This window comes from Pezoporus occidentalis, unplaced genomic scaffold (assembly GCF_034315485.1).
Source record: "Pezoporus occidentalis ecotype Australia unplaced genomic scaffold, CSIRO_AGI_Poc_V1 ctg107, whole genome shotgun sequence".
Lineage (NCBI taxonomy): Eukaryota > Metazoa > Chordata > Aves > Psittaciformes > Psittacidae > Pezoporus > Pezoporus occidentalis.
Window position 1 is genome coordinate 390,212 of NW_026912854.1, and position 13,391 is coordinate 403,602.

General features: G+C 46.1%; 1 protein-coding gene across 7 annotated transcripts in view; it reads right to left on the bottom strand.

Annotated features, from left to right (window-relative positions):
* Positions 1 to 13,391, bottom strand: part of UBP1 (upstream binding protein 1) — a 47,038-nt gene that overhangs the window by 27,615 nt on the left and 6,032 nt on the right. For 5 of the 7 annotated variants that reach the window (XM_062621885.1, XM_062621913.1, XM_062621879.1 and 2 more), the window contains exon 2: positions 9,782 to 9,898. In XM_062621885.1, coding sequence (XP_062477869.1) covers positions 9,782 to 9,898 — 117 coding nt within the window. Of the gene's footprint in view, positions 1 to 3,900; positions 4,432 to 9,781; positions 9,899 to 13,391 lie in introns of those variants that run through there. The other 2 variants (XM_062621900.1, XM_062621905.1) reach the window with 2 other exon arrangements.

A 13,391-nucleotide genomic window follows, 5' to 3' on the forward strand; every position in this document is an offset into this window, starting at 1 on the left:
CCAGTGGGATGGACTGCATGTGATAAGTTATCCCACGCTATGTAGGCTACATGAGCATAGGACTGAAAGACCAATAAAAATGTAAGTTATCCTTTTCCCATGCTTGTGAAATGACTTTGTCAGGCACAAAATCACCTCCCTTCCAAACTTAAAACCCTCTTTTCAACACTATCTCTGACAGAAAACCAACAAACCTGCCCAGTAATAATAGAAGGACAGCAAAATGAAGAACATCCTGTCCTTACAAGGATAGGAACTGCATGTGACCAAAGCTCAAAGTGACATTCCATCAGTCATCTGCCTTATCTGTCTTCTGGCTTGTATACTTTTGGGTGTGAGTACTAAAGCATCCAAGACCATGGAGGCCTTCTGAAACTTTAAAGCATGGTTTACAAGGAGAAATACCTTGAGAAAAATGCTTCTCAAGCAGTATCTGAATTACAGTTATGATCTCAAAGCCACGCTCTGCCCTGTTAACAGAGATCTGGGCAAACTATAGGAAAATATAAGGGAACAGGAAAGCTGATACCCCATTCTCCATCCACAGTCCAAAACAGGGAGGTCTGGCAGCTGCAGCAACTTGCAGCAGCTATAGTACACATTGCTCTCACGCAGAAGTAACGCATAAGGCATAAACGAGGGTTAACTTGCTGCCCTGCTCTAATAGTGCACATCTATCCACCATCAGAGGTGACAGGGGCACAGAGAAGACAGGTATGTAATGTGAACTCTTTTCCTTAGGAATTAAACTGGTCTCCTTGACTTTTTGGAACACATTCACACAAATTCAACTGGGAAGAAGAAAAAAAGCAAAGCAAAACCCTCCAAACAAAACCAACGGCAGTGATTGAGAACATGAGGTTTATCTTTCTTTCAACATGTTTCATCTATGGTACCAACGTGAAGAGGTTTAGGTCTGTGGATTTTCTTCCTCAAGTGTCTGTTTCCTGACAGTTAGTTACTTAGCTGTGTGCCTGCAGAATGAATCAAGCTCCAATTCTAATCAGTGCATAAATTCTTAGTGCAATACACACAAGTAGAACAGACCACTGCAACAGAAGCTTTTTAATGTATTCTGCAGGCAATACTGCGTACAGCTAAAAAAACCTAAAAATCTAAAAACATTTAAACATTTCAGAGTACCTTAAGCAACTATTCCTCTCAAAAAAAGCCAACATAACCAGCAGCAGAGTCTCAAAAGAGTGGGAGGCGTCAGGGGAAGCACAAACAGTCATTTTGTCTGTCAGAAAGTAACAGCAGCCACAAGGAAAACAGCCCCTGAATGAGGTAACTCCAGGTTTGTATTTCTGCACAGCAACTGTGAAGTTAGGACAGTAACTGCCATGACCCACCTGTGTTCATCAGAAGCCAAAAAGAGGATGTCAGGGACACGAAAGATGTTAGAAGACAACACCCTCCCTCTCCTCTTCGCCTTGAAGCTGTAAGACTGGTCCCCCAAATCCTAACAGACCAACTCCATGGTTATTTTAGCCTAAACTTTGGAGGAGTCCCTACACAAAGCTCGCTCACCATTCAAGGCTCTCCCCAGCACTGTAAGGAAACAAGACTGACTGCAATAGGCTTCTGTTCTTTTCAACCAGCTCCACCCTTCAAAGACACTCCAAGTGTTTAGGAGATGCAGCGAACTGACTGGATTCTCCAAAAATAGAGGATTGTCTGGATGTAGTTTTGAACAGTCTTCTACCATTTCAGTAGCAAGAGCCATGCTTTTCAATTCAGCTTAATAAACTTCAGGTTTTAATCTAGCAATACACGCCAGAACAGCTACTCCTGAAATAATCAACTTCCATAATGACAGGCTTCAATTTTAGCACTACAAATACCACTGGAATTGCAGACATATAAATAAATCCATATTCTAAGCTTCCAAATTACAAATAAAAATGCAGTCATTAAGATACTTACACGCATTTAACTTCATTTAAATCAATTCATTACATGAAAAATGCAATTCTGCTGGAGAAATGGCAGTTCCTGAAACTCATCTTTCCAATGCAACAGCCTCCATTTTTTAACAGCTCCCAGCAACAATCAGTGGTCCCCACAAGTTCACAGCTCTTGCTGTGTTAACATGGATATGATGTCAGATTTGTCAGAAATCACTAGGAGCATCACTGACAACTGAAGTTAACAGCAATACTCAAAAATCACTAAAGATACCATGGTTTTATATAGGTTTCATACAGGTTTCTGAGGGAGGGAGTTAACACATCTGACAATTACTGTCAAGTGAATTGAGTTTTGTGTTGAAAGACAGTTTCTTATTGTATGAGAAGACATCAGAACAGCAACCAGAACAACTGAGTGTCAAGATTGTAAGGAAATTTTGAGAGCTATTTAAAACCATGGGAATCTGCAGGGAAATTTTACCCAATTATATTACATTTAAAGCAAATACAGGTCCTGGTTAATGCACACGAGCAGTTTGCTCTTATTAGAACAAACACAGGAGTAAGGATATTCTACTTCAGGGCACTGACTCAGCATCAACCTGAGGAAGCACCAACTGCATTATACACAATCCTAATAGATTAAAAAAGGTTTACACACAGTTCCTCCTAACAAAATGCAGGGGCATACAGAATGATAGAGATGGAAGAATGAATGAACCTAGAATGACAGAGATGGAAGAACAGTTCTTGAACAGCAGCACACGCATCACCCATTGGTGTCTGCATGCTGAAAAGCCATCCAGGCAGCTGCCATACAGCAGCCCACAAGAACTGGCACTACACTGTGTGCAATAGATAAAGACAAAGACAGAAATGCTTGATAAAGACAGAAATGGGGCACAAGTGGAATACAATCCAGAGGAGCTAAATGTAAAATCAGGAGTATTCTCATCAGGAGAAGAAAAATCACTTTGTCCTCTGAACTGGCAAGTTCTCAAAGTTAATTTTTAATGAAAAATAAAAATCAAGCCCCCACAAACCAAACCCCCCCATTAAATACACATCCCACCATAAACCTGCCGAGCTAACAACCCCACACACGAGGAAAGGGGTCCTCACTTCTAACTTTGAACAGAGACACTGCAATTCCAACACTTCACCTGGGAAATACTGCCTTAAAGCACACGTAATAGGCTGAAACTTGTGGTGGCCTCCAAGTTTCAGGTGATGCATGGCTGCTAGGCCACCCAGACTATCAAATGCCAGGGTTTTACTTCTTCAGAATCTCAAAATAGTGACCAACCCTGCCAAAACTCCTTGGACTACAATGTCTCCCATTGCCTCCAAAGCAGCTTTCCAAGTGGCTGAGGAACCATCCCGTTCTGCCCATAACCGAGATAAAAACGTGCTCGTTTCAAACCAGTTCGGTTTTATCTTAACTTCGAAAAAGCACACCCAAACGGTATTTATCTTTACTGCAAAAACCTGGGAAACGACCGAAAGAAACTGGAAAGTGGGGTAAGCACAGAGCTACATGGCAAGGGATGGGGGGGGGGAATAGGAAAACGTCACTAAAGACACCTACTGCACCGAAATATGGCAGAATAAACAGACTGACTGAGGTACAACCATATTGATACACTATTCACCACCACAACGCTTACTTACTCGAGAAAGAACATTAATAAACGTTGGCGAACACAGCTATTGTTTACGATGAACCAGAACTGCATTCACAGTGTACATGATGGCACTCTTACGAAACACGGGGTTCAGGTCTACAGCCGAGAAACGGCGTTTTCACGGCAGAGATCACACACGCAGGGCAAAAGCATCTCGCCCGCCCTCGCAGAAGGAAGGGGAGGGCAGCCCCTCACGGCCCCGAGCACACGGTACCGGGGAAGAGGCGGCAGCCGCCATGAGCAAGGGAGGGCGGGCGGAGGGGAAGGCCCAGCTCCTTCCCGCGCTCCCGCCCGGCGCAGTTTACCTCATGCTGTAGGCACCGGCTCCCAGCTCCTGCCCGATGCCGGAGAGGCTGGCGTCGAAGTCGTGCACCAGCCCAGACTCGATCACTTCGTCCATCTTCAGCACCCACGCCATCTTCCACCGCCCCCCGCGCTCCCGCGGGAGGAGCCGGACGGGGAGGAGCCGCTCAGCCCCAACGCCGCTGCTGCTCCGCCGGGAGGCGCCCGGGAGAGCGCGGGGCTGGAGGGGGCAAGGGATGGGGGGGGGGGGGGTGTAGGGGTGAGGAACGCCTGCAGGGCGGAGGAGGCAGCGAGGGTTCGCGTTCAGCCCCGGGGGAGCCCTTTCCCCGCGGCGCGACCAGGGCGCGGGGTCGCTCTCAGCATCCTGCGCTCGCCCGGCCGCCGCGGGAGGCTGGGGACCGGGCGGCCGCCGCCACCTCCTCCTCGTCCTCCGCCGCTTCCGAACGGACACGGCCCAGGGCCGCCGCTGCCTGCGCCACCCAGCCCAGCGGCGCCTCCCGCCGCATCATTCACAGGGGAGGCGGCAGCGCGGGCACCCGCCGCCACGACAGCCCCGCCGGGGGGGCAGCGGCTGTACCGGGCTCCCCGCCCCACGCAGCGCCGCCGCTCACCCCAACATGGCGGACACTTCCACCCCCGAGTGCCTGCCGGGGCGAGGGGACCGCCCCGCGCGCGGGGCCGCCCATTGGCTGGCCTCCGCCGGAGAGACCAATCAGAGGAAGGCGAGGCGGGGAGACGGGGGAGCGCAGCCAATGAGGGGGCACTTCCTCACGCGAGGCGACAAGTCCCGTTCTCGCCCCCCTGCCCTTCCGACCCGGAAGCGGAAGAGCGGGAGGGCAGTGGAGGCAGGGCCGCGGGGCAAGGCGCCGGTAGGGCCGCAGGCCGCGGGGCAAGGCGCCGGTAGGGCCGCAGGCCGCGGGGCAAGGCGCCGGTAGGGCCGCAGGCCGCGGGGCAAGGCGCCGGTAGGGCCGCAGGCCGCGGGGCGCTTCGCCTGCTCCCGAGCTCCGGTAACAGCCGGGTGCTTCCTCACCCCGCCCGCAGGCAGTGGCTGGCTCGGGAGCCTGAGGTAATGGCGCCCAAAGCTTGCCTATGCCGCTTCGGCCCCGAGCCCCGGAGCGTTAGAGCGCACGGAAGGCAGATGGTTTCACATGGACAATAAGGCAGCTTCGTGATCCCAGCACGGGGTGAAGGTAGCGAAATAAAGGGGAAGAAAAACAGCAGTACTTGCAGCGCAGAACAGTACTTAGGGTTGATGTCTAGTACAGTACCTGACATGCACTGTAAATACACTTCTGAACACCTCTCAACACCTCTGCATCCTGAGTTCAGAAACCTCCAGCTTGGTAAAACAAAAGCGTTCACAAACATGAAGGCTCACACAGCACCTGCAGGCAGGGCTGACTTGGAAGTGACAGAGGAACTCAGACAAACATGCTGTCAGGCCAGAGCCCTTTCATCTTTGCCAGAAGATGCTGCTGTACATGGTCAAACAGGTACAGCTGTGGCCATCTGGTTACACTGCATCCAACCTCTGGCAAGGTGAAAAGTACAGTACCCCAAAAGAATTCTCTGTGCTTAGTATTAATTTGCTCTGCTTTTGCCAGCCCTTGATTTCTTTACTCATTTTGCAACTTAAGTCCTTTAGGTAGGTTTTTAGCAGCATTAAGACATGCCTTTAACAGGTGAAACCAAGTTAAGGTGTATTGAAGCAGCATCAATTCTGAGATATTCATATTTTGTAGAGATTACTGGAGTTGCTTGATATAATGCCTCTACTAAACTGGATTATTTTACATTCTCTAAGGAAAAGCTTGAAGAGGCAACAAGCTTTTAGTAATAATTCTTACTTGCTATTACACCTTCCCTAAGGCGCTGGCACAGGGTGCCCAGAGAAGCTGTGCCTGCCCCATCCCTGGCAGTGTTCAAGGCCAGGTTGGACACAGGGGCTTGGAGCAAGCTGCTCTAGTGGAAGGTGTCCCTGCCCATGGCAGGGGTTGAGCTGCATGAGCTTTAAGGTCCCTTCAACCCAAACCAGGCTGGGATTCTATGACTGGCGGTTGCAGAAGATGCAAGAAGAACTGGAATTGCTGGTGCCTTGTATTCTAATACTGTCCCCTGAGTCCAGCAAGAAGTGCTAACAGGCTACTTAACCTGGGTTCTCAAAACCTCAAATGCTACTAATTCAGAGGATAAACAGTTTTATCTGAAGTTTAGTTAAAATGATACATCTAGTGGGCAACCTACACCAAAGCACTGAGACTGTAAAACGTCTTTTCATCACATCATTCCATGCTTTAGGTACAAGTGCACAAGTTACTCCAAAAGACACAGGAAGGCCCCAAGTTCATGAAGGGTTAACAAAATCTAGCTGCTGCTCCAAATGTACCTATGATATCCTCAAAGATAAGCACAGGGACCATGACTGATGATTTTTAAAGGCAATTTGTAAGTTAAGATGACTGCCAACATCTCCAGAAAATGGTGCTGGCATTTTTGCTGCTGTAATTGATGTTAAAGGTCTCTGCCTGTCTGTGGACAGATGAGCAATTCCTCTGCATAGAAAAGGAAGCTTAAAAAGGGAGACTTATGAAGAGGGTATGGGCTCAGGGACAAGTCACTAGCACAGGCACTAGCTACCAAATTACAGATTTTAGTGACAAGAATTGAAATTACCACCTCTTTTAGCCTGCCAAGAAGCCAACAATACCCTGAATTCATTGATTTATTCTGATGGAAATATTTGTGAGCACTTCTGAAGACCCTAACAACCCAAATGATGGCATTAATTAATTCCAGTGGCTGCTATGGGATGTTTATGGTCCAGTTAATAAATTAGTAGGCATTATTCAGCGTACAACTGTAGTGGCTGCAGAGTGAGCTCCTGTAATTGAAGACTGACAGTTTTAATTGGGAACTGAAACCTTACCCTAAGCAGACTTTTGTAGACCTAAAGTGGACTTCATTGAAGTAAGGTAGCATAAGTAAGACTATAAACCACAACAAAAATACAAAGATGATACAAAAGGAAGTGGTGGTTTGTGGAAAACTTTTTAGTTTGTGGAAAACTTTTTAGTGCTAAAAGCAGCACACTTACTACTTCTGACAGTCAGGGAGAGAAGACAGGATCCAAGACCAGAGAAGCTAGATAGTTTGATTTATGCATAGCAAAACTGGTTTATCTGCTTACTAACATTAACATAGCTACAAAGCAGTTATCAGAAATTGGTGATTTTTATACTGGGAATTGTTTTCTTCTGACATAAATCCTCATCTTTGTTAGTTTTCCCATCATTTAACCTTCAGGATGATTTCTTGTTAACTTTATATACAGGGCTTATACTCGGGGTGAGTAAGGTCAAGTTCAAGCTATTTTAAAGCGTAAGCAAATAAAGAATAGAGATACCTATTGCAAAATTAAAGCACTTGTTATTTTTTACGAGCAACAAACAGTCTTGGCTGGAAAAACTGTCCCACTTTTTATGCTTTCTGTATTTCACAGCAAACTTGAGTGGGTTTAACCAAATAGGAACCATTGCAAATCCACACACTATGCACATATGGTAGAGTTTTTTATGCCCTAATCCTAACAGAATTCCTGTTCCGCAACATGGACAATATAAGCCCCATGCAGAGTCCCATAGGTTAGGTACACAAGCCTGTTTTGAGGATGAGATAGCAGAATTGGTGCCTAAATTGTTAAGCGTGTACATATCAGTAAAGCAGAGAGCAAAGGCTGTGGGACAGAGAAGACTGTACACTATAGAATGATACTTCTCCTGGCTCCCTCCCAAGCTTTGCCTATGTGAAATACATGCAAAGGTTTCTACCTGCCTGGTGGGACTGTCAAAAAGAGGCTTGTTTCAAACAAAGGATTGTCTAAACCCATCATTTTGATCTCTCAAATAACTTCTTTAATCATCTGAGCAGGCCAGATCCACAAGCCTAACCAGTCAGAGATGATATTCCCTGTGGCCCTGCTGTTCCATTTCTGGATATCCCTGTCAGCAACCCACAACTGGGATTGGAGACTTGAAACAACAGGGAGCAAGTGCATCCAGTGGGAGCCTGACTCTGCAGATATATCTGCATAAATGTGTTCCAAGTAGAGTTTTACTGTGATGTGGGAAAAGGAGTCCTGGGACACGCTATCTGTGCTTCCCTAGTGCTGGCTGGCATCCTCTCCCACAGTGCTCCAAGGCAGAGAAGCCAGATAGTTTGATTTATGCAAAGCAAAACTGTTTTTTCTGTTTCTTTATAAGTCTTACTGATGTCCAGATGTGGACATCATCCAGATGTGATGTAAGATGTGGGACAGAAGTGTGGTGCTTCACTGAGGGTGAAGCACTAAGGAGGGAGCCAAGCAACTTGATGAGGGTTATACCAAGGTGGAAGCCTCATGCCTAAACTGATTTGTTTTCTCTCTGCTTGTGGCAGTTGGCCTCGGGGCAATCCTGTTAACTCCTATACACATCCCTTAACTTACAAATGTATCCCCCTTACGATGTACCTCAATACTATAACACAGATGCAGGCTGCCATCCAAACCTAAAGGGAGGTGCTCAAAAGTGGTAACTTCAGAGTGATCCAGATGGCAGATTTTTAGATGAAATTTAATGAAAATTAAATTTCCATTTAATTCCCCTGCATAAGTGCAAGGGAACTGTGAAAAAAGACAAGGACATGGTGAAAACAGTCCTGAGGGGCTGGGAGTGGATCCTCCTCCTCTAGGCTGAACAGAAGCTGAAGGAGTGGAGACTGGAGGTGTGAGGGGACATCTTTGCCTTCCCTTGCTCTTTGGTTCCTTTTGCACTGGGAACGGTGCACGTCACTTGTGCACAGGATTGCATCAGGGAACTCCAGCACCCATTCATCACTGCTGCTTCGCTGCCTGAGTCAATAGGAACAGCGCTGTGTTTGCTCCCTATTTGTGTTAGACAATTTACATCTCTGATCACCCTGACTTCTGTCATGAAATGAGTTGATTTTATAAGACACAACAGTGGTTTCATTGGTTTCACACATTGGAACCCAAATATAGCCTCAATTCCTTTAAAATCTAAACCTAACACCTTTCTACTAAACCCATGCTACTCAGCAATTCTACAAGAGCAGAAGTACTGTGATAGAGCAATAGGTGCAAGGATACCAACGTACAATAAGCCATATCAAGGTAGATGGTTGAACACTATCACATTTACATACACTGTATTTAGCCAAGAAGTAATAAGCTAAAGTCTAACACAGAGAGTGAACCACATGATAAGTTGAAACTCAGTTAACATCAAGATTCCCTGGAATTTATGAGCCTGGCTCTTGTCAGAGCATAATAATTTTTAATTATAAGAATTTGAATACTGTACACAAATAATATTCTAGTCAGGAAGAGGTAAAGTAGGTCACAGCAATATGCTGATGCTATAAGCTGTATATTGCATCAGAATTTCAAGGGAAAGTGTTTTGTCAGAGTGCTGGACCAATTCAACACACAGCCCCTAGCACCTGATCCTGCAGATCAGCCGAGCTTCAGCAGATAAAGTAGATGTGAAACATCAAGGTATTTGTATAAGTCTATATTAACATCATAGAGAGTTTTATCTAAAGACTGCACATGTAATTTGAAGGAGAAACAAAAAATCAACACATTTCATATCAAGCAGTAGCACATCCCTGTCACAGTTACTGGCACACACGTATGGTGGCATCGTTTGTGAGAATCATGAAGCTCCAGTCAAGTAACCCTCCACTATGTAAACTGGACTGCTCGGACTGTTTTTAAAGGGTCTAAAATCACCAGATCCAAGTTGTGAATCAGCAAAGGCTGTGCAGTCTGCATTCTTGTTAGCATTATCATTATGATCAAAAATCACCCCATTCTTTTCTTACCGCAGGTAGCTGCTGTTGCCGGTGGCATACTGGGGATGGTGATAATGTTCCGGCTGGCTGTGCCAGAAAAACATTTTGGGATGAGGTGAAGCGTTGTGCTCAGCTAAGAGATGGTCGCTGCAGCGATGGGAGAGAGGAAAGAGAAAACAAATACACACATTCAGATTAAAGTTGCAGGTTGGTTCCTCTCACATCTCTACATTTAGCTGCTGGTGTCACCCACTCAGGAAGAGGCAGGTAGCTGAGGTCTCAGCTGGTCCCCACCTGCCCTCACAGCACTGTTGGCTGCTGCCCTGACACAAGGCTTCGTTAGGAGCTGATGTGACCTCCTCAGCCACCCCCTGTATCTCCTGCCTCCCTCCATGCTGTCGGAGTGTCACCAAGCAGCGCTGTGTGCTAGAGCCAGGAGAAAGAACAATTTTACAGCACTTCAGCCTCAGAGAGGCCACACTCCCTCCTTACCAAAATACCTGAACACTACAACCTGCATTGGCACAACTGACTGAAGAGAATAAGATGGACTGTGCAATGCAATGTCCTCTTTAAGACACACAAGATGTCTTGTCAGTGGTGTTCAGACTGTATCCTTTTTGCCTGTTCATGCTGTGTATGTTCAAGTGCCACACTGCTACGGAGTACCACTTTATAGTCACCTTCTTGCCATTAAAAAAAAGATTTAAAAACCCCAACAAATGAAAACACTGTCAAACTGCAGCAAAAATATTTACTCCACCACCCCCCCCACAGCACCCCTCACACACACACTGTAAGGAAAAAGCATATTCAGATGCAAACCAACTGCTTGGTGTGCTCCTGCCTTGATGCCATTTGCTTGCCTTGGGTTTGCAGCCAGGATTGTTAATACCTGCTTTAAACCACACAAAATCATACTGGTCAATCCTGCTGAGACCTTGGCACTCAGAAAAAGAGGGCACACATCCAAAAACCTCATTTGAAAACAGTTACCTGCAGAGGGCACCCATTCTGCTTGAAGTGGGAAGGATTACTGACACAGAGGAATAATATGCTGGGGAGTTTGGGTTTTGTGGGGGTTTGGGGGTTTTTGCCTTGTGTTTGTTTTTTAACATCACCCCCACACAAGCATACATTGCTTGTTCCCTGCAGTTCATCCTATAAAAAGATAACTTAAAAGGTACTGCAATATTGTGACAACACACAGGCTGTGAAAATCAGGACATGAAAGAGCAAGGTTCTGGGAAACAAGAAGGAATTATTTCCTATGGAGCGATAGTAATATGCAGCAGTCAAAGAAAACCTTCACATAAACAACACTGGTGCTTGGGGCTTTTTTCATAGCATGAAGCAGTTCTCCCTTTACTTGCTGTTCTTACTCAACATCAAAGAACAGAAAGCAAAGGCCAGAATGATCATAGAAGAGGAACTGTAAACGTGGGAAGAGAAAGAAACACCCACGTGTGCCACTGCCCAGAAGAGCCATCAAGAACTGGGTCTGCCAGCTTCGCACGTCTGAGAGCTCTCTTCCAGGAGCACCAGGAGCCTTGAGGAAGGCTGTTGTGACACAGACCTGCTCCTGTACCCGAACCAAGCTTTGCTCCAGGAAGGAGAGCTGGAGGAGTCTTGTCAAGGTCAGGTTTTTTCGCTTACACATCTATATGTAACTGCATACTCTTAATGAGCCCCCTCCTAGCAGACATAAAGGGCTGCAGGAGCCCCAGTGATCACTGTTGCATTTTTTAAGTGATTAATTTGATCTCAGTGACTGTAGAAAAGGAGCATCCCTCCTGCTATCCAGCCTGCTCTATCTACTGTCAACTTCTCAAACACGATCCCTCTGTCTCTAGTCTTGGGCAGAGGTGTTAAATGTGTACAACACGCTGTATTTGAACACCTGTTTCCCTTTACACCCATTATTCTCAAGCAAAGGACCACGCATCCCACAGTCCACTTTCACCATCTTCCCTTTGGGCTGATGTAAGCTTCCCACGTGGAGGGTAGGCGTGTTGTTCTGTGACTTGTATTTGCATTAAATGGAAATGGGGATACCAGATTCCCCTTGAGGAGCTTGAAATCCTTGCCATAGAATGGCTCCCACCTCTATACATATCCCACAGAGCTCATGTGGCTTTAAATTATTTAGCACCCTCTCCGCCCCAGAAGAACCTGCTGGTTTTGACACATGCTCAGGTGGGGACACTGCAGTTTTGATCAGTCTTGTTTTGTAAGTCCAGGAGAGAAGTGGTGAGCAGAAGCAATTGTGATTCCCAGACTAATCAGTAGCCTATTTATATACATACATATCTTCATATATATATGTACACACACATGTGCATGTGCATACGTATACTAAAAAACTGCACTCCTGTTTTTCATCTTTAGCACAGCAGGCTTATTGTGAAAAATTTTCCTCGTGTCCCCAGTAACTTGTGCTCATCACCCCTCCTCTTTTCCACGTGGAAAAGGGGAGCCTCCATCTCCTTTGTAGCCACCCTTTAAATACTGGAACATGCTGATAAGGTCTCCCCTCCTGAGCCTCCTTTTCTCCAGGCTGAACCAGCCCAGCTCTCTCTGCCTTTCCTCACACACTGCCCAGCCCTTGTATCATCTTTGTGGCCTTTCTCTGCACCCTCTCCAGCCCCATCCACATCTCTTCTGTACAGCAGGGATCAAAACTGAACCCAGTATTCCAGGGGTGGCCTCACAAAAGCTTTTTCTCTACTAACCACAGGATAATAAACACAAAGCACAGGAGCATCGCAGCAGACGTGCCCAGTCTCTTACCTTCATTTGATTTTTCAATTACTATGCTTATGCAGACTGAAAATAACCTGAATCATTGGTTATAGCCAAAGAGCTACCTGAGGAGTGTGAAAAAAAGGCAGAAGTTCAATGCCTGTGTCACAGGTACCCTGCATGCTATGCAAATGATTTCAAACTCAAGAGAGCCTGGCCACAAGAGCTGCCACTACAAACCATCATATCCCACCATAACCACTGTTCCTGGCCAGGTAAGAGAAGCAAAGAACCAAATCTTGTGCACTTCCATGCAAAAAGCACTGTGGAAGAGGAAGATTTCCCTCTCCTTTTTTCCCCTTTGAGGTTTGACAAGATGCTGGTCCGTAGAGCTTTGAGGTCCTGGTATGGAAAATACTAGACAGAACATGCAAGAAAGATGTCATTATTCAGACTGAAAAGAAACACTAATATAAATAAATAAATGAATCAGTATTTCTTTTCCTGCTCTTTACAAATCCTGTGTTTTGCCTGATCTTTGTTGCAAAGAGTTAATGGGTAGAACTTCCAGCACAGTATAGCTTAGGTCTTTAAAGCAGGACCAGCTTCCCTGGTTCTATTTAATGGCAGCATTTTGCCTCACGAAAGGCTGTGTATGCCCCACACCCACTGCCCTTGACTAACCTCTAGACATCAAGGTATGTGGTTACACGGTCCTGCAAGTTTGGGGACAAATAAGGAGAAGTTTTTTTCCCTTGCACTGTTGATTGTTTTGGGGCTATTTGTTTCTTGCTTTACGATCTGCCCAGTGAACACTAAGCCAGATGCCAGCAAAGCAGCATTGTATACACAAACAACAAGCCATTATTTATTTCAAACATCTCTTGCTCTAAGGCTT